The sequence below is a fragment of the Protomyctophum bolini genome, assembly GCF_963924005.1.
Source record: "Protomyctophum bolini genome assembly, chromosome: 6".
In the NCBI taxonomy this organism is placed as follows: domain Eukaryota; kingdom Metazoa; phylum Chordata; class Actinopteri; order Myctophiformes; family Myctophidae; genus Protomyctophum; species Protomyctophum bolini.
The window spans coordinates 49,772,584-49,795,083 of record NC_137867.1 but is presented as its reverse complement, the minus strand read 5'-3'; the positions used below and the strand labels follow the sequence as shown (position 1 = coordinate 49,795,083).

Here is a 22,500-nt window from a genome sequence, read left to right as displayed (position 1 = left end):
GACACGGGGAGAACATGTGAGGGTACCTACCCTAGGGGACACGGGGAGAACATGTGAGGGTACCTACCCTAGGGGACACGGGGAGAACATGTGAGGGTACCTACCCTAGGGGACACGGGGAGAACATGCAAACTCCACACAGAAAGGCCCTTTCGCCAACCCCGCCTGCGGGTATGGGCACTGATGACGCGGAGGAGGAAACACGCCGCCAGCACCCACAGCGTCCCGAGCGGGAATCGAACCCAGGACCTTCTAGCTGTGAGGCGACAGCACTACCAACTGTGCCACCGTGCCCCCCCGTTTTCTTTTCTTTTTTTAAAAAGAATATATATTTAATTTCGAAGATACACAATTATCTTTGAACAAGGTAACAGCCTATATGATCATGTTGCTTTGTGACAGAATAATGTTGTGCTCTCAGCCATCCTGGCTGTCAGGTCACTGTAGGACCTAAAATGCGCTCGCACGCCCATGATTCGTTGGTGTTTCGTTCGGCCGCGCGCCTAGAGGGCCTCCGTCCGCCTAGAGGGCCTCCGTCCGCCTAGAGGGCCTCCGTCCGCCTAGAGGGCCTCCGTCCGCCTAGAGGGCCTCCGTCCGCAACTCCACTTCCCGAGGCTGAATTAAGGGCCCACCACGTCCCTGCCCCAACGTTATTCTCCACGGAGAAATGACTTCGGAAGCATGAGTTCAAGTACGTTGCTCTCCCCTTGTCCCCCATATAATTATGGGGACAAGTTTGGTGGAGGGTGTGTAGAGCACAGGATCACATTAGATGATTGACACAGGGGTGAAAAATGGGTTACAAAATCGTAGGATAAAAAATATATTTTTAAGGAAGGTACTCCATCGTTAATGAGGAACGCGCGTCCTCCCGCACATCAGGGACACGGCCAGAGAGAGGGGTTTACCTGGAGGACACGTCAGGGACACGCCAGAGAGAGGGGTTTACCTGGAGGAAGGGACACGTCAGGGACACGCCAGAGAGATGGGTTTACCTGGAGGAAGAACACATCAGGGACACGGCCAGAGAGATGGGTTTACCTGGAGGAAGAACACATCAGGGACACGGCCAGAGAGAGGGGTTTACCTGGAGGAAGGGACACGTCAGGGACACGCCAGAGAGAGGGGTTTACCTGGAGGAAGGGACACGTCAGGGACACGCCAGAGAGATGGGTTTACCTGGAGGAAGAACACATCAGGGACACGGCCAGAGAGATGGGTTTACCTGGAGGAAGAACACATCAGGGACACGGCCAGAGAGAGGGGCTTACCTGGAGGAAGGGACACGTCAGGGACACGCCAGAGAGAGGGGTTTACCTGGAGGAAGGGACACGTCAGGGACACGCCAGAGAGATGGGTTTACCTGGAAGAAGGGACACGTCAGGGACACGCCAGAGAGATGGGTTTACCTGGAGGAAGAACACGTCAGGGACACGCCAGAGAGATGGGTTTACCTGGAGGAAGGGACACGTCAGGGACACGCCAGAGAGATGGGTTTACCTGGAGGAAGGGACACGTCAGGGACACGGCCAGAGAGATAGGTTTACCTGGAGGAAGAACACGTCAGGGACACGGCCAGAGAGAGAGGGGTTTACCTGGAGGAAGAATCGGGGGCTCTCGGGCATGAAGGTCAAGGCCACCACAGCACACACGCACGGCAGCGCACACACCACCACGAACACCCTCCAGCTGTGGAACTGGTAGGCTGAGCCCATGCTGAAACTCCACCCTACACACGCGCACGCGCGCGCACACACACACACACACACACACACACACACACACACACACACACACACACACACACACACACACACACACACACACACACACACACACACACACACACACACACACACACACACACACACACACACACACACACACACACACACACACACACACACACACACACACACACACACACACACACTTATATTTTCAAGACCGTTCCAAGATCGTGGATTTAAAGTTGCCACATGAGTGGGCTTCAAAATGCGTGTGTATAAACCAATGGGGGCAGTCTAATGGTCAACATGTGTCTGTATAAACCAATGGGGGCAGTCTAATGGTCCAACATGTGTCTACTATAAACCAATGGGGGCAGTCTAATGGTCAGCACCCGTTTGTTTGTTTCATCATAAGGTCCCTTATTTCTCTGACTCATCTCCGTAAGGCAGCCATGATGCACTCTGGGACTCTGTAGTTTAGAATCACAGTCTAAACACACATGATTAACTGTAGTTTAGAATCACAGTCTAAACACACAGTTTAACTGTAGTTTAGAATCACAGTCTAAACACACATGATTAACTGTAGTTTAGAATCACAGTCTAAACACACATGATTAACTGTAGTTTAGAATCACAGTCCAAACACACATGATTAACTGTAGTTTAGAATCACAGTCTAAACACACAGTTTAACTGTAGTTTAGAATCACAGTCTAAAAACACAGTTTAACTGTAGTTTAGAATCACAGTCTAAACACACATGATTAACTGTAGTTTAGAATCACAGTCTAAACACACAGTTTAACTGTAGTTTAGAATCACAGTCTAAACACACATGATTAACTGTAGTTTAGAATCACAGTCTAAACACACATGATTAACTGTAGTTTAGAATCACAGTCTAAACACACATGATTAACTGTAGTTTAGAATCACAGTCTAAAAACACAGTTTAACTGTAGTTTAGAATCACAGTCTAAACACACATGATTAACTTAGTCTAAACACACAGTTTAACTGTAGTTTAGAATCACAGTCTAAACACACAGTTTAACTGTAGTTTAGAATGGGTGGCAGGTTGGAAACGTGCACTGTGTGAAACAGAGACATTATTGCCTGCAGTTGGATCTCTTCCCAGTAATCTCTAACTCTGCGTGCGTGCGTGCGTGCGTGCGTGCGTGCGTGCGTGCGTGCGTGCGTGCGTGCGTCATCGGAGTGCAGGGAGTGTGGTTGCCAACAACCTGAAACAAAATACCCTTTTAATTACCCTTGACCTTAAACAATTCCTGACACAGGCCCACCCATTAAAATGCATTAATTCCTGACACAGGCCCACCCATTAAAATGCATTAATTCCTGACACAGGCCCACCCATTAAAATGCATTAATTCCTGACACAGGCCCACCCATTAAAATGCATTAATTCCTGACACAGGCCCACCCATTAAAATGCATTAATTCCTGACACAGGCCCACCCATTAAAATGCATTCATTCCTGACACAGGCCCACCCATTAAAATGCATTCATTCCTGACACAGGCCCACCCATTAAAATGCATTCATTCCTGACACAGGCCCACCCATTAAAATGCATTCATTCCTGACACAGGCCCACCCATTAAAATGCATTCATTCCTGACACAGGCCCACCCATTAAAATGCATTAATTCCTGACACGGAAGTAGCACGTACTCGAAGCCGTTTATAAACCAGTCACTGAGCGTTGCTGACGAATGCTTGTATCTTAACTTAAAGAATGCTTGTATCTTAACTTAAAGAATGCTTGTATCTTGACTTAATGAATGCTTGTATCTTAACTTAACGAATGTACTGGTGACACACGGTTCTAGATTCACAGTCGTGTACCGGTGCTATATGTCCCGCGGACCGGCACCGGTACCAGGTTTAACTCATCACAGTGAGGGATGATGGCCCAGGCCATGGCTGATGCTAGGCTAACATGCTAACGTACCGTAGTGAGGGATGATGGCCCAGGCCATGGCTGATGCTAGGCTAACATGCTAACGTACCGTAGTGAGGGATGATGGCCCAGGCCATGGCTGATGCTAGGCTAACATGCTAACGTACCGTAGTGAGGGATGATGGCCCAGGCCATGGCTGATGCTAGGCTAACATGCTAACGTACCGTAGTGAGGGATGATGGCCCAGGCCATGGCTGATGCTAGGCTAACATGCTAACGTACCGTAGTGAGGGATGATGGCCCAGGCCATGGCTGATGGTAGGCTAACATGCTAACGTACCGTAGTGGGGGATGATGGCCCAGGCCATGGCTGATGCTAGGCTAACATGCTAACGTACCGTAGTGGGGGATGATGGCCCAGGCCATGGCTGAGGCGTAGATCCCACCTATCATCCAGAACATGCAGAGCCAGCTCAGATGTTCTCCTCTCTTCTCTCGAGCGAGGACCTCCACGAAGTAGGAGAACACGATGGGCACCGCCCCCCCGATCCTACAACAACAACAACAACACTGCGTTTGATTGGTCCACGTCTACCTCCAGTTTAAAATATATACACGCTGTACACGTTTTAATGCGTCTCTGACAGTGTTCACTTTCTGTTTAATTATTCTGTTTAATTATTCTGTTTAATGCGTCTCTGACAGTGTTCACTCTGTTTAATTATTCTGTTTAATTATTCTGTTTAATGCGTCTCTGACAGTGTTCACTCTGTTTAATTATTCTGTTTAATTATTCTGTTTAATGCGTCTCTGACAGTGTTCACTCTCTGTTTAATTATTCTGTTTAATTATTCTGTTTAATGCGTCTCTGACAGTGTTCACTCTCTGTTTAATTATTCTGTTTAATGCGTCTCTGACAGTGTTCACTCTCTGTTTAATTATTCTGTTTAATGCGTCTCTGACAGTGTTCACTCTCTGTTTAATTATTCTGTTTAATTATTCTGTTTAATGCGTCTCTGACAGTGTTCACTCTGTTTAATTATTCTGTTTAATTATTCTGTTTAATGCGTCTCTGACAGTGTTCACTCTCTGTTTAATTATTCTGTTTAATTATTCTGTTTAATGCGTCTCTGACAGTGTTCACTCTCTGTTTAATTATTCTGTTTAATGCGTCTCTGACAGTGTTCACTCTCTGTTTAATTATTCTGTTTAATGCGTCTCTGACAGTGTTCACTCTCTGTTTAATTATTCTGTTTAATGCGTCTCTGACAGTGTTCACTCTCTGTTTAATTATTCTGTTTAATTATTCTGTTTAATGCGTCTCTGACAGTGTTCACTCTCTGTTTAATTATTCTGTTTAATTATTCTGTTTAATTATTCTGTTTAATTATTCTGTTTAATGCGTCTCTGACAGTGTTCACTCTCTGTTTAATTATTCTGTTTAATTATTCTGTTTAATGCGTCTCTGACAGTGTTCACTCTCTGTTTAATTATTCTGTTTAATTATTCTGTTTAATGCGTCTCTGACAGTGTTCACTCTGTTTAATTATTCTGTTTAATTATTCTGTTTAATGCGTCTCTGACAGTGTTCACTCTGTTTAATTATTCTGTTTAATGCGTCTCTGACAGTGTTCACTCTCTGTTTAATTATTCTGTTTAATGCGTCTCTGACAGTGTTCACTCTCTGTTTAATTATTCTGTTTAATGCGTCTCTGACAGTGTTCACTCTCTGTTTAATTATTCTGTTTAATTATTCTGTTTAATGCGTCTCTGACAGTGTTCACTCTGTTTAATTATTCTGTTTAATTATTCTGTTTAATGCGTCTCTGACAGTGTTCACTCTCTGTTTAATTATTCTGTTTAATTATTCTGTTTAATGCGTCTCTGACAGTGTTCACTCTCTGTTTAATTATTCTGTTTAATGCGTCTCTGACAGTGTTCACTCTCTGTTTAATTATTCTGTTTAATGCGTCTCTGACAGTGTTCACTCTCTGTTTAATTATTCTGTTTAATGCGTCTCTGACAGTGTTCACTCTCTGTTTAATTATTCTGTTTAATTATTCTGTTTAATGCGTCTCTGACAGTGTTCACTCTCTGTTTAATTATTCTGTTTAATTATTCTGTTTAATTATTCTGTTTAATTATTCTGTTTAATGCGTCTCTGACAGTGTTCACTCTCTGTTTAATTATTCTGTTTAATTATTCTGTTTAATGCGTCTCTGACAGTGTTCACTCTCTGTTTAATTATTCTGTTTAATTATTCTGTTTAATGCGTCTCTGACAGTGTTCACTCTGTTTAATTATTCTGTTTAATTATTCTGTTTAATGCGTCTCTGACAGTGTTCACTCTGTTTAATTATTCTGTTTAATTATTCTGTTTAATGCGTCTCTGACAGTGTTCACTCTCTGTTTAATTATTCTGTTTAATTATTCTGTTTAATGCGTCTCTGACAGTGTTCACTCTCTGTTTAATTATTCTGTTTAATGCGTCTCTGACAGTGTTCACTCTCTGTTTAATTATTCTGTTTAATTATTCTGTTTAATGCGTCTCTGACAGTGTTCACTCTCTGTTTAATTATTCTGTTTAATGCGTCTCTGACAGTGTTCACTCTCTGTTTAATTATTCTGTTTAATTATTCTGTTTAATTATTCTGTTTAATGCGTCTCTGACAGTGTTCACTCTCTGTTTAATTATTCAGTTTAATTATTCAGTTTAATTATTCTGTTTAAACCCTTCACTAAACCAGGTGATGTTTATTCATGACTAAACCCTTCACTAAACCAGGTGATGTTTATTCATGACTAAACCCTTCACTAAACCAGGTATTCTGTTAAATTATTCTGTTTAAACCCTTCACTAAACCAGGTGATGTTTATTCATTACTAAACCCTTCACTAAACCAGGTGATGATTATTCATGACTAAACCCTTCACTAAACCAGGTATTCTGTTTAATTATTCTGTTTAAACCCTTCACTAAACCAGGTGATGTTTATTAATGACTAAACCCTTCACTAAACCAGGTGATGTTTATTAATGACTAAACCCTTCACTAAACCAGGTGATTTTTATTCATGACTAAACCCTTCACTAAACCAGGTGATGTTTATTCATCACTAAACCATTCACTAAACCAGGTGATGATTATTCATGACTAAACCCTTCACTAAACCAGGTGATGTTTAATCATGACTAAACCCTTCACTAAACCAGGTGATGTTTATTCATGACTAAACCCTTCACTAAACCAGGTGATGTTTATTCATGACTAAACCCTTCACTAAACCAGGTGTAATTTATTCATCACTAAACCCTTCACTAAACAAGGTGATGTTTATTCATGACTAAACCCTTCACTAAACCAGGTGATGTTTATTCATGACTAAACCCTTCACTAAACCAGGTGATGTTTATTCATGACTAAACCCTTCACTAAACCAGGTGATGTTTATTCATGACTTAACCCTTCACTAAACCAGGTGTAATTTATTCATGACTAAACCCTTCACTAAACCAGGTGTAATTTATTCATCACTAAACCCTTCACTAAACCAGGTGATGTTTATTCATGACTAAACCCTTCACTAAACCAGGTGATGTTTATTCATGACTAAACCCTTCACTAAACCAGGTGATGTTTATTCATGACTAAACCCTTCACTAAACCAGGTGATGTTTATTCATGACTAAACCCTTCACTAAACCAGGTGTAATTTATTCATCACTAAACCCTTCACTAAACCAGGTGATGTTTATTCATGACTAAACCCTTCACTAAACCAGGTGATGTTTATTCATGACTAACCCCTTCACTAAACCAGGTGATGTTTATTCATGACTTAACCCTTCACTAAACCAGGTGTAATTTATTCATGACTAAACCCTTCACTAAACCAGGTGTAATTTATTCATCACTAAACACTTCACTAAACCAGGTGATGTTTATTCATGACTAAACCCTTCACTAAACCAGGTGATGTTTATTCATGACTAAACCCTTCACTAAACCAGGTGATGTTTATTCATGACTAAACCCTTCACTAAACCAGGTGATGATTATTCATGACTAAACCCTTCACTAAACCAGGTGATGTTTATTCATGACTAAACCCTTCACTAAACCAGGTGTAATTTATTCATCACTAAACCAGGTGATGTTTATTCATGACTAAACCCTTCACTAAACCAGGTGATGTTTATTCATGACTAAACCCTTCACTAAACCAGGTGATGTTTATTCATGACTAAACCCTTCACTAAACCAGGTGATCTTTATTCATGACTAAACCCTTCACTAAACCAGGTGATGTTTATTCATCACTAAACCCTTCACTAAACCAGGTGATGATTATTCATGACTAAACCCTTCACTAAACCAGGTGATGTTTAATCATGACTAAACCCTTCACTAAACCAGGTGATGTTTATTCATGACTAAACCCTTCACTAAACCAGGTGATGTTTATTCATGACTAAACCCTTCACTAAACCAGGTGTAATTTATTCATCACTAAACCCTTCACTAAACAAGGTGATGTTTATTCATGACTAAACCCTTCACTAAACCAGGTGATGTTTATTCATGACTAAACCCTTCACTAAACCAGGTGATGTTTATTCATGACTAAACCCTTCACTAAACCAGGTGATGTTTATTCATGACTTAACCCTTCACTAAACCAGGTGTAATTTATTCATGACTAAACCCTTCACTAAACCAGGTGTAATTTATTCATCACTAAACCCTTCACTAAACCAGGTGATGTGTATTCATGACTAAACCCTTCACTAAACCAGGTGATGTTTATTCATGACTAAACCCTTCACTAAACCAGGTGATGTTTATTCATGACTAAACCCTTCACTAAACCAGGTGATGTTTATTCATGACTAAACCCTTCACTAAACCAGGTGTAATTTATTCATCACTAAACCCTTCACTAAACCAGGTGATGTTTATTCATGACTAAACCCTTCACTAAACCAGGTGATGTTTATTCATGACTAAACCCTTCACTAAACCAGGTGATGTTTATTCATGACTAAACCCTTCACTAAACCAGGTGATGTTTATTCATCACTAAACCCTTCACTAAACCAGGTGTAATTTATTCATCACTAAACCCTTCACTAAACCAGGTGATGTTTATTCATGACTAAACCCTTCACTAAACCAGGTGATGTTTATTCATGACTAAACCCTTCACTAAACCAGGTGTAATTTATTCATCACTAAACCCTTCACTAAACCAGGTGATGTTTATTCATGACTAAACCCTTCACTAAACCAGGTGATGTTTATTCATGACTAAACCCTTCACTAAACCAGGTGATGTTTATTCATGACTAAACCCTTCACTAAACCAGGTGATGTTTATTCATCACTAAACCCTTCACTAAACCAGGTGTACTTTATTCATGACTAAACCCTTCACTAAACCAGGTGATGTTTATTCATGACTAAACCCTTCACTAAACCAGGTGATGTTTATTCATGACTAAACCCTTCACTAAACCAGGTGATGTTTATTCATGACTAAACCCTTCACTAAACCAGGTGATGTTTATTCATGACTAAACCCTTCACTAAACCAGGTGATGTTTATTCATGACTAAACCCTTCACTAAATCAGGTGTAATTTATTCATGCCTAAACCCTTCACTAAACCAGGTGATGTTCATTCATGACTAAACCCTTCACTAAACCAGGTGATGTTTATTCATGACTAAACCCTTCACTAAACCAGGTGATGTTTATTCATGACTAAACCCTTCACTAAACCAGGTGATGTTTATTCATGACTAAACCCTTCACTAAACCAGGTGATGTTTATTCATGACTAAACCCTTCACTAAACCAGGTGATGTTTATTCATCACTAAACCCTTCACTAAACCAGGTGTAATTTATTCATCACTAAACCCTTCACTAAACCAGGTGATGTTTATTCATGACTAAACCCTTCACTAAACCAGGTGATGTTTATTCATGACTAAACCCTTCACTAAACCAGGTGATGTTTATTCATGACTAAACCCTTCACTAAACCAGGTGATGTTTATTCATGACTTAACCCTTCACTAAACCAGGTGTAATTTATTCATGCCTAAACCCTTCACTAAACCAGGTGATGTTTATTCATGACTAAACCCTTCACTAAACCAGGTGATGTTTATTCATGACTAAACCCTTCACTAAACCAGGTGATGTTTATTCATGACTAAACCCTTCACTAAACCAGGTGATGTTTATTCATGACTAAACCCTTCACTAAACCAGGTGATGTTTATTCATCACTAAACCCTTCACTAAACCAGGTGTAATTTATTCATCACTAAACCCTTCACTAAACCAGGTGATGTTTATTCATGACTAAACCCTTCACTAAACCAGGTGATGTTTATTCATGACTAAACCCTTCACTAAACCAGGTGATGTTTATTCATGACTAAACCCTTCACTAAACCAGGTGATCTTTATTCATGACTAAACCCTTCACTAAACCAGGTGATGTTTATTCATCACTAAACCCTTCACTAAACCAGGTGATGATTATTCATGACTAAACCCTTCACTAAACCAGGTGATGTTTAATCATGACTAAACCCTTCACTAAACCAGGTGATGTTTATTCATGACTAAACCCTTCACTAAACCAGGTGATGTTTATTCATGACTAAACCCTTCACTAAACCAGGTGTAATTTATTCATCACTAAACCCTTCACTAAACAAGGTGATGTTTATTCATGACTAAACCCTTCACTAAACCAGGTGATGTTTATTCATGACTAAACCCTTCACTAAACCAGGTGATGTTTATTCATGACTAAACCCTTCACTAAACCAGGTGATGTTTATTCATGACTAAACCCTTCACTAAACCAGGTGATGTTTATTCATGACTTAACCCTTCACTAAACCAGGTGTAATTTATTCATGACTAAACCCTTCACTAAACCAGGTGTAATTTATTCATCACTAAACCCTTCACTAAACCAGGTGATGTTTATTCATGACTAAACCCTTCACTAAACCAGGTGATGTTTATTCATGACTAAACCCTTCACTAAACCAGGTGATGTTTATTCATGACTAAACCCTTCACTAAACCAGGTGATGTTTATTCATGACTAAACCCTTCACTAAACCAGGTGTAATTTATTCATCACTAAACCCTTCACTAAACCAGGTGATGTTTATTCATGACTAAACCCTTCACTAAACCAGGTGATGTTTATTCATGACTAAACCCTTCACTAAACCAGGTGATGTTTATTCATGACTAAACCCTTCACTAAACCAGGTGATGTTTATTCATCACTAAACCCTTCACTAAACCAGGTGTAATTTATTCATCACTAAACCCTTCACTAAACCAGGTGATGTTTATTCATGACTAAACCCTTCACTAAACCAGGTGATGTTTATTCATGACTAAACCCTTCACTAAACCAGGTGATGTTTATTCATGACTAAACCCTTCACTAAACCAGGTGATGTTTATTCATGACTAAACCCTTCACTAAACCAGGTGATGTTTATTCATGACTAAACCCTTCACTAAACCAGGTGATGTTTAATCATGACTAAACCCTTCACTAAACCAGGTGATGTTTATTCATGATTAAACCCTTCACTAAACCAGGTGATGTTTATTCATGACTAAACCCTTCACTAAACCAGGTGATGTTTATTCATGACTAAACCCTTCACTAAAGCAGGTGTAATTTATTCATCACTAAACCCTTCACTAAACCAGGTGATGTTTATTCATCACTAAACCCTTCACTAAACCAGGTGTAATTTATTCATCACTAAACCCTTCACTAAACCAGGTGATGTTTATTCATGACTAAACCCTTCACTAAACCAGGTGATGTTTATTCATGACTAAACCCTTCACTAAACCAGGTGATGTTTATTCATGACTAAACCCTTCACTAAACCAGGTGATGTTTATTCATGACTAAACCCTTCACTAAACCAGGTGATGTTTATTCATGACTAAACCCTTCACTAAACCAGGTGATGTTTATTCATGACTAAACCCTTCACTAAACCAGGTGATGTTTATTCATGATTAAACCCTTCACTAAACCAGGTGATGTTTATTCATGACTAAACCCTTCACTAAACCAGGTGATGTTTATTCATGACTAAACCCTTCACTAAAGCAGGTGTAATTTATTCATCACTAAACCCTTCACTAAACCAGGTGATGTTTATTCATGACTTAACCCTTCACTAAACCAGGTGTAATTTATTCATCACTAAACCCTTCACTAAACCAGGTGATCTTTATTCATGACTAAACCCTTCACTAAACCAGGTGATGTTTATTCATGACTAAACCCTTCACTAAACCAGGTGATCTTTATTCATGACTAAACCCTTCACTAAACCAGGTGATGTTTATTCATGACTAAACCCTTCACTAAACCAGGTGATGTTTATTCATCACTAAACCCTTCACTAAACCAGGTGATGTTTATTCATGACTAAACCCTTCACTAAACCAGGTGATGTTTATTCATGACTAAACCCTTCACTAAACCAGGTGATGTTTATTCATGACTAAACCCTTCACTAAACCAGGTGATGTTTATTCATGACTAAACCCTTCACTAAACCAGGTGATGTTTATTCATGACTAAACCCTTCACTAAAGCAGGTGTAATTTATTCATCACTAAACCCTTCACTAAACCAGGTGATGTTTATTCATGACTTAACCCTTCACTAAACCAGGTGTAATTTATTCATCACTAAACCCTTCACTAAACCAGGTGATGTTTATTCATCACTAAACCCTTCACTAAACCAGGTGATGTTTATTCATGACTAAACCCTTCACTAAACCAGGTGATCTTTATTCATGACTAAACCCTTCACTAAACCAGGTGATGTTTATTCATGACTAAACCCTTCACTAAACCAGGTGATGTTTATTCATGACTAAACCCTTCACTAAACCAGGTGATGTTTATTCATGACTAAACCCTTCAATAAACCAGGTATTCTGTTTAATTATTCTGTTTAATTATTCTGTTTAATTATTCTGTTTAATTATTCTGTTTAATTATTCTGTTTAATGCGTCTCTGACAGTGTTCACTCTCTGTTTAATTCCTAATTATCACTCATTCAGATGGGGACCCCCTGGAGCCCCCCTTAGGGACCTGATGGGGACCCCCTGGAGCCCCCCTCAGGGACCTGGTGGGGACCCCCTGGAGCCCCCCTCAGGGACCTGGTGGGGACCCCCTGGAGCCCCCCTCAGGGACCTGGTGGGGACCCCCTGGAGCCCCCCTCAGGGACCTGGTGGGGACCCCTGGAGCCCCCCTCAGGGACCTGGTGGGGACCCCCTGGAGCCCCCCTCAGGGACCTGGTGGGGACCCCCTGGAGCCCCCCTCAGGGACCTGGTGGGGGTCCCATGGGCCTCATGTTGAGAACCAGTTTAACAAGGACGACGCACTACAGCGTACGGCAATCCATTCCGTCCGTGGTCGCCTCATGTTCTGAGGGGCGTGGCTACCGTTACAGTCTATGATCGGGATCCCCCACCCACTCGAGTCAAAATAAAAACCAATGAAGAAGAAGGGGGGGAAGTCCCGCCTCGTTGTCTGGGCCAGCCAATGGGCCAGCTGGGCCAAAACGGATCTAGAAAGATGGCGACTTCCATTGCAAGGACTGACAGGCTTCATTTTACGTTCATGTTAGACCCGCGGAACGCTTTGTCCATATTTTTTTACAGTCTATGGTTAATATGAAGATCTCCTCTGATACACACAGAGGCACCGTCCTCTTCCTCTCGCCTGTTGTGAGCTTGTAGATCAGCTATTCTCGCAGCCTGAAGCCAGATCAGTGAAGGCTGCGCTGCTGAATAATACAGCAGTGTTTTATTTGCTGTGCTCAGCAGCACTGCTGTCCAAACATTGCTTTTTTCCCCTGATGGTTTATTGCAAACGTATTTGGAGGATAATTAAGCCCCCGGCTTGTTTGTGCTTTGAATTTCTGCAGAGACTCGTGTGTGTGTGTGATGTGTGCGTGCGTGCGTGCCATAGACTGTAAAAAAAATATGGACAAAGCGTTCCGCGGGTCTAACATGAACATAAAATGAAGCCTGTCAGTCCTTGCAATGGAAGTCGCCATCTTTCTAGATCCGTTTTGGCCCAGCTCAGGCCAGCTGGCCCATTGGCTGGCCCAGACAACGAGGCGGGACTTCCCCCTTCTTCTTCGTTGGTTTTTATTTTGACTCGAGTGGGTGGGGGATCCCGTTCATAGACGGTAACGGTAGCCACGCCCCTCAGAACATGCGCAGCTTTATGGTCATTTTGGTCAGAAACAAAGGCCAACCGATTCAACAAAGGGAAGATATTAACCCATTCTGACCTGAGATCAGATTCATACGAGGTTTCCACTGGGACACACACTGGTCTGATGAACCCATTCTGACCTGAGATCAGATTCTAAAAATGTCAGTCGTTCTTCGATTTTTCAAAAATAGCAGACCTACAAGCTCGTAGCGCGCCACTCGGTGGCGCGCTATGAGCTTGTAGATCTGCTATTTTTCAATAGCTAAAGCATAACATGATGCCGACACCAAAACGGGTTCCCGGTCAGAATGGGTTAAACTGGCAACAAATGACAAACCCATAACTAAGTGGCAAACAGACAGATACTCAAAGGAACAGACAGAAAAGCAACAAAACTTACTTTGTGGACACCGTTCCGGTGGTGCAGCCTCTCCCCACAAAATGTTTGCTTTCTCCCTATGAAGACCCACCCCAGGTGCGCCAAATCGGGCCATTACCAAACCCAGAGCCATCTAATAGGAGAGTTGCGATATCGAGAGGGGGCAGAACACAGCCTGGTCACGTGGTTCATGTATTCGCGCGAGCCCGCATAGACTCCAATACATTCTGTAAACGTCCGGTTGTCCCCACTCAATAGACAGTCTATGTAGAAGAGCCGCATTCATTGGACTGAAGCCCCATGAAGTGAGTCTGCGTAACTCTGTCTTACTCTATGGCTCTGCCAAACTGCCAAGATGGCCGCGGAGTGCATACACCATGCGACAGACCGAGGGACATGCTGTAGTCCTGGTCACTGTGGGAGGTGAACTCACCCGAAGCCGGACACCATGCGACAGACCAGGAACATGCTGTAGTCCTGGACGAAGGCCGACAGGAAGGCGAACAGCGCGTTGACGGACAGAGAGATGAGCAGCACCGACTTCCTGCCCAGCTTGTCCGATAGGCCTCCCCAAAAGAACGCTCCCATCATCATCCCCAGGTACACTATGCTGCCTGGAGGGAGAACATGAAGAGAGAGCGTTAGAAAGAACAGATGCAGTGAAGATTAGAAGACCATCTTGACATTTGGGGGTGTTTGCGTCTCAGATGGAGTGTGACAGTTGTTGACAGGCTGGCTCCGTAATGACCCCATTACAGTTCGGGGAATTCATGCAAACTATTAAGAGTTTTTCATGATTCTGAATCCAGTGCAAGTAAAGAATTTAGCATTGAACGGGAAAAAAAAACACTCCTTGGGCTAAAAACGGCTAATAGACACATTTCCAAATGTCCATGACCTTTATAATGAACACATTTTACCTCCCTAACTATTATGTCAGGGTTCACTTTATAACTACACTTTTCTTGATGCGCACGCACACGCACACGCACGCACGCACGCACTTCTCTCAGACGTGGGAGAGATCTCCCTTGCTAAAAAATCACCTCCCACTCATGCAGTGCATGATACCTGGTAACCATGACAACACACGACCCATGGCTTCCCAACACAATGACTGTAACCATGCCAACAAAACACCAGAGCGGTATAGACTAGGAGAGTGGCGCCATTGAGGGGGGCAGAAAACAGCCCTCGAGCGCTGTCCACGCACATAGCTACATGTTTAAGCATTTATTTCATATTCACATGTCTTCTGTGGACTCTAACATTACACCTAGCTACATGTTTAAGCATTTATTTAATATTTACATGTCTTCTGTGGACTCTAACATTACACCTATAGCTACATGTTTAAGCATTTATTTAATATTTACATGTCTTCTGTGGACTCTAACATTACACCTATAGCTACATGTTTAAGCATTTATTTAATATTTACATGTCTTCTGTGGACTCTAACATTACACCTATAGCTACATGTTCAAGCATTTATTTAATATTTACATGTCTTCTGTGGACTCTAACATTACACCTAGCTACATGTTTAAGCATTTATTTCATATTTACATGTCTTCTGTGGACTCTAACATTACACCTATAGCTACATGTTTAAGCATTTATTTCATATGTACATGTCTTCTGTGGTCTCTAACATTACACCTAGCTACATGTTTAAGCATTTATTTCATATTTACATGTCTTCTGTGGACTAACATTACACCTATAGCTACATGTTTAAGCATTTATTTCATATTTACATGTCTTCTGTGGTCTCTAACATTACACCTATAGCTACATGTTTAAGCATTTATTTCATATTTACATGTCTTCTGTGGTCTCTAACATTACACCTATAGCTACATGTTTAAGCATTTATTTCATATTTACATGTCTTCTGTGGTCTCTAACATTACACCTATAGCTACATGTTTAAGCATTTATTTCATATTTACATGTCTTCTGTGGTCTCTAACATTACACCTATAGCTACATGTTTAAGCATTTATTTCATATTTACATGTCTTCTGTGGTCTCTAACATTACACCTATAGCTACATGTTTAAGCATTTATTTCATATTTACATGTCTTCTGTGGACTCTAACATTACACCTATAGCTACATGTTTAAGCATTTATTTCATATTTACATGTCTTCTGTGGTCTCTAACATTACACCTATAGCTACATGTTTAAGCATCTATTTCATATTTACATGTCTTCTGTGGTCTCTAACATTACACCTATAGCTACATGTTTAAGCATCTATTTCATATTTACATGTCTTCTGTGGTCTCTAACATTACACCTATAGCTACATGTTTAAGCATTTATTTCATATTTACATGTCTTCTGTGGTCTCTAACATTACACCTATAGCTACATGTTTAAGCATCTATTTCATATTTACATGTCTTCTGTGGACTCTAACATTACACCTAGCTACATGTTTAAGCATATATTTCATATTTACATGTCTTCTGTGGTCTCTAACATTACACCTAGCTACATGTTTAAGCATATATTTCATATTTACATGTCTTCTGTGGTCTCTAACATTACACCTAGCTACATGTTTAAGCATTTATTTCATATTTACATGTCTTCTGTGGACTCTAACATTACACCTATAGCTACATGTTTAAGCATTTATTTCATATTTACATGTCTTCTGTGGTCTCTAACATTACACCTAGCTACATGTTTAAGCATTTATATCATATTTACATGTCTTCTGTGGTCTCTAACATTACACCTAGCTACATGTTTAAGCATATATTTCATATTTACATGTCTTCTGTGGTCTCTAACATTACACCTAGCTACATGTTTAAGCATTTATTTCATATGTACATGTCTTCTGTGGACTCTAACATTACACCTATAGCTACATGTTTAAGCATTTATATCATATTTACATGTCTTCTGTGGTCTCTAACATTACACCTAGCTACATGTTTAAGCATTTATTTCATATGTACATGTCTTCTGTGGACTCTAACATTACACCTAGCTACATGTATGTTTAAGCATTTATATCATATTTACATGTCTTCTGTGGTCTCTAACATTACACCTAGCTACATGTTTAAGCATTTATATCATATTTACATGTCTTCTGTGGTCTCTAACATTACACCTAGCTACATGTTTAAGCATATATTTCATATTTACATGTCTTCTGTGGTCTCTAACATTACACCTAGCTACATGTTTAAGCATTTATATCATATTTACATGTCTTCTGTGGACTCTAACATTACACCTATAGCTACATGTTTAAGCATTTATTTCATATTTACATGTCTTCTGTGGACTCTAACATTACACCTAGCTACATGTTTAAGCATTTATATCATATTTACATGTCTTCTGTGGACTCTAACATTACACCTATAGCTACATGTTTAAGCATTTATTTCATATTTACATGTCTTCTGTGGTCTCTAACATTACACCTAGCTACATGTTTAAGCATTTATTTCATATTTACATGTCTTCTGTGGTCTCTAACATTACACCTAGCTACATGTTTAAGCATTTATTTCATATTTACATGTCTTCTGTGGTCTCTAACATTACACCTAGCTACATGTTTAAGCATTTATATCATATTTACATGTCTTCTGTGGTCTCTAACATTACACCTAGCTACATGTTTAAGCATATATTTCATATTTACATGTCTTCTGTGGTCTCTAACATTACACCTAGCTACATGTTTAAGCATTTATATCATATTTACATGTCTTCTGTGGACTCTAACATTACACCTATAGCTACATGTTTAAGCATTTATTTCATATTTACATGTCTTCTGTGGACTCCAACATTACACCTAGCTACATGTTTAAGCATTTATTTCATATTTACATGTCTTCTGTGGTCTCTAACATTACACCTAGCTACATGTTTAAGCATTTATTTCATATTTACATGTCTTCTGTGGTCTCTAACATTACACCTAGCTACATGTTTAAGCATTTATTTCATATTTACATGTCTTCTGTGGTCTCTAACATTACACCTATAGCTACATGTTTAAGCATTTATATCATATTTACATGTCTTCTGTGGTCTCTAACATTACACCTATAGCTACATGTTTAAGCATTTATATCATATTTACATGTCTTCTGTGGTCTCTAACATTACACCTATAGCTACATGTTTAAGCATTTATATCATATTTACATGTCTTCTGTGGTCTCTAACATTACACCTATAGCTACATGTTTAAGCATTTATATCATATTTACATGTCTTCTGTGGTCTCTAACATTACACCTATAGCTACATGTTTAAGCATTTATATCATATTTACATGTCTTCTGTGGTCTCTAACATTACACCTATAGCTACATGTTTAAGCATTTATATCATATTTACATGTCTTCTGTGGTCTCTAACATTACACCTATAGCTACATGTTTAAGCATTTATATCATATTTACATGTCTTCTGTGGTCTCTAACATTACACCTATAGCTACATGTTTAAGCATTTCAGGGTTTCCTCCGGGTGCCGTCAATCTACATGTCAATGTAGATTGGCTAGTTGAACGATTCAAAAATGTTTTTCAAAATAGTAAAAAAAAAAAGGGAGAAGAAGTTTAGGTATAAGGGGTTTAGCGGTGACGGAAATGGAGCCCACACACTATAAGACTAAGGCTTCATCCACACCTACATAAACGTAGCGTTTTTGTTTTCGTTTTTTTAAATCTCTCTGTCCAGACGACACGTTTTTTTAAATCTCTCTGTCGATATGACCAATGGCAAGACCCATGCAAAACTCCGTTTACATTGTCCACACGGGAACACACAGGCGGAGTTTAAAAAGAAAATACACTGTGGCAGGAGTTTTCCAAAAGATGCGTTTATATGGACCAAAAACGCGTTTGCGTGTGGGTGGGCGACCCCCCCCCCGCATATAAAAACCTACGTTTATCCGTTTACCCGGATACGCGTGGACAAGGCCTATAAAATCAACAGCGCATATAGCAGCCTCACCCAGCCACCCGGCCCCAGCGTCGGGGACACACATGTCGGTCTCGGCGCTCGGCAGCACGAAGCCCACCACGAACACCTCCACGCCGTCCGACATCAGCGCCAGGCCGAGCACGAAGAAGAGCTGCCACTGGAAACGCCCGTGGCCGACCTCCTGCATGATGAGCTCATACTGCTGGGCCAGCTCCTCCTCGTCGCCCTCGCGCTCCTTCTCCAGCTCCCCGAGACCCTTCGCGCTGTCTGAGACGGGACGGCCCAGCGCCACCTGGAGGGAGGGAGGGAGCGGGGGAGGGGGGGAGACAGACAGACAGACAGACAGACACTGTAATAGAGCACCGAAGTCCTGACGTAACTCGCTCATCCCTTCGATTCCCCTGGTTCGCGGAAGTAATTTCTCTATGGAGAATAACATGGGGTGATCTTAATATCGTCTACTATAAGCGTTGTGGTCCAAAAACAAACAAGCTGTCTCAGCGTTATTGTCAGGGAGGTGTCTCTGTATCGTTTGCAACAGTCAGTCACTCATATATGATACAGTCTGCTTCTAGCGAAAATCTAACTAATTCAGCAGCGGTAACATTAGCGTTTTCTCTCAGTCAGTTGATTCTTCATATCCATATGAGTGAAGCGGCCGGGGTGACATGTTTATTTTTCAAACACAGTTGTTATATGAGGCGATCTAAAATCGCCTCAATGGGGATTTCAATGCAACTAAACAAATACATGAACCTGGGGACTGACGCCCTCTACTGAAAGTGACGTCAGACTTCGGTGCTCTATCGCATTGTACCAACCTGACTCAATACAATAGTGCCACCATCTGGCGGGGTCAGGTTATAGGATCGTAGAGGGCTGTTGCATACCGATGCTATTGATCTGTTGCATACTATCGATACTATCGATACAATAGTGTATCGTTTCTGTGCCACTAATATGTTGTATAGCTTATAGCAGTACTTCTGTCTGCTGTCTCGGTTTTGTTTACTGTCTGTACCTGTAACGTGCACCTGCCGTGCTTCCTTGTGGCGACTATACATGTATACAGTTAGGAATAGAAACAGTGATGTTGACCTCTGACCTGGCCCTCGGCTGGCGTTCCTTCAGCGCACTGCGCGGCCGGGACCCCCTGGTACTCCCCCTCGTAGATCTCATCCTCGTCGTCATGGCCCTCTGGAAACACAATATATAGGAATATATACAAAGATACAGTCTATGGCCCTCTGGAAACACAATATATAGGAATATATACCCTCTGGAAACACAATATATAGGAATATATACAAAGATACAGTCTATGGCCCTCTGGAAACACAATATATAGGAATATATACCCTCTGGAAACACAATATATAGGAATATATACCGTCTGGAAACACAATATATAGGAATATATACCCTCTGGAAACACAATATATAGGAATATATACCCTCTGGAAACACAATATATAGGAATATATACCGTCTGGAAACACAATATATAGGAATATATACCGTCTGGAAACACAATATATAGGAATATATACCCTCTGGAAACACAATATATAGGAATATATACCGTCTGGAAACACAATATATAGGAATATATACAAAGATACAGTCTATGGCCCTCTGGAAACACAATATATAGGAATATATACCCTCTGGAAACACAATATATAGGAATATATACCCTCTGGAAACACAATATATAGGAATATATACCGTCTGGAAACACAATATATAGGAATATATACAAAGATACAGTCTATGGCCCTCTGGAAACACAATATATAGGAATATATACCGTCTGGAAACACAATATATAGGAATATATACCCTCTGGAAACACAATATATAGGAATATATACCGTCTGGAAACACAATATATAGGAATATATACAAAGATACAGTCTATGGCCCTCTGGAAACACAATATATAGGAATATATACCCTCTGGAAACACAATATATAGGAATATATACCGTCTGGAAACACAATATATAGGAATATATACAAAGATACAGTCTATGGCCCTCTGGAAACACAATATATAGGAATATATACCCTCTGGAAACACAATATATAGGAATATATACCCTCTGGAAACACAATATATACAAAGATACAGTCTATGGCCCTCTGGAAACACAATATATATGAATATATACCCTCTGGAAACACAATATATAGAAACATATACAAATATAATATACAAAGATACAGTCTACCATTCATTGTCAATTGAAGCTAGATATATTAACTATCTCTACCGCTAGCTGTTAGCATAAACCCCAGCTCCAGGGGCCAGTATACACACCCCCCCCCCCCCCACACACACACACACACACACACTGTTGCTATACACACTACCGCAGCATTGGAACACTCACACACTCCTTACCTCTCGTCAGAAGCGTTTACATGGCGCCAGCGTTGTGGTAAAAATACACAAATTAAATATGAAATGTGGATGGCAGAAAATCCCCCAAAGGACAGCGATCACTCACTGGAGGCTCCTCCTCTTCCTCATAGTGGAGGCTCCTCCTCTTCCTCATAGTGGTATAATGTTACCTGTGTTGTCGGTGGAGGCTCCTCCTCTTCCTCTTCCTGGTATAATGTTACCTGTGTTGTAATGGAGGCTCCTCCTCTTCCTGGTATAATGTTACCTGTGTTGTAATGGAGGCTCCTCCTCTTCCTGGTATAATGTTACCTGTGTTGTAATGGAGGCTCCTCCTCTTCCTCTTCCTGGTATAATGTTACCTGTGTTGTAATGGAGGCTCCTCCTCTTCCTGGTATAATGTTACCTGTGTTGTAATGGAGGCCCCTCCTCTTCCTGGTATAATGTTACCTGTGTTGTCGGTGGAGGCTCCTCCTCTTCCTGGTATAATGTTACCTGTGTTGTCGGTGGAGGCTCCTCCTCTTCCTCTTCCTGGTATAATGTTACCTGTGTTGTAATGGAGGCTCCTCCTCTTCCTCTTCCTGGTATAATGTTACCTGTGTTGTAATGGAGGCTCCTCCTCTTCCTCTTCCTGGTATAATGTTACCTGTGTTGTCAGTGGAGGCTCCTCCTCTTCCTCTTCCTGGTATAATGTTACCTGTGTTGTCGGTGGAGGCTCCTCCTCTTCCTGGTATAATGTTACCCGTGTTGTCGGTGGAGGCTCCTCCTCT

General features: G+C 40.8%; 1 protein-coding gene across 1 annotated transcript in view; it reads right to left on the bottom strand.

The window, feature by feature from the left end:
• LOC308317087 (synaptic vesicle glycoprotein 2C-like) overlaps positions 1–22,500 on the bottom strand; it is a gene marked incomplete at both ends in the record, with an annotated part of 40,132 nt that overhangs the window by 17,327 nt on the left and 305 nt on the right. The window contains 5 exons of the mRNA XM_080765878.1: positions 1,596–1,729; positions 4,055–4,206; positions 14,781–14,961; positions 19,357–19,618; positions 20,432–20,523. Of these exons, the coding sequence (XP_080622004.1) occupies positions 1,596–1,729; positions 4,055–4,206; positions 14,781–14,961; positions 19,357–19,618; positions 20,432–20,523 (821 nt within the window). The remainder of the gene's footprint in view (positions 1–1,595; positions 1,730–4,054; positions 4,207–14,780; positions 14,962–19,356; positions 19,619–20,431; positions 20,524–22,500) is intronic.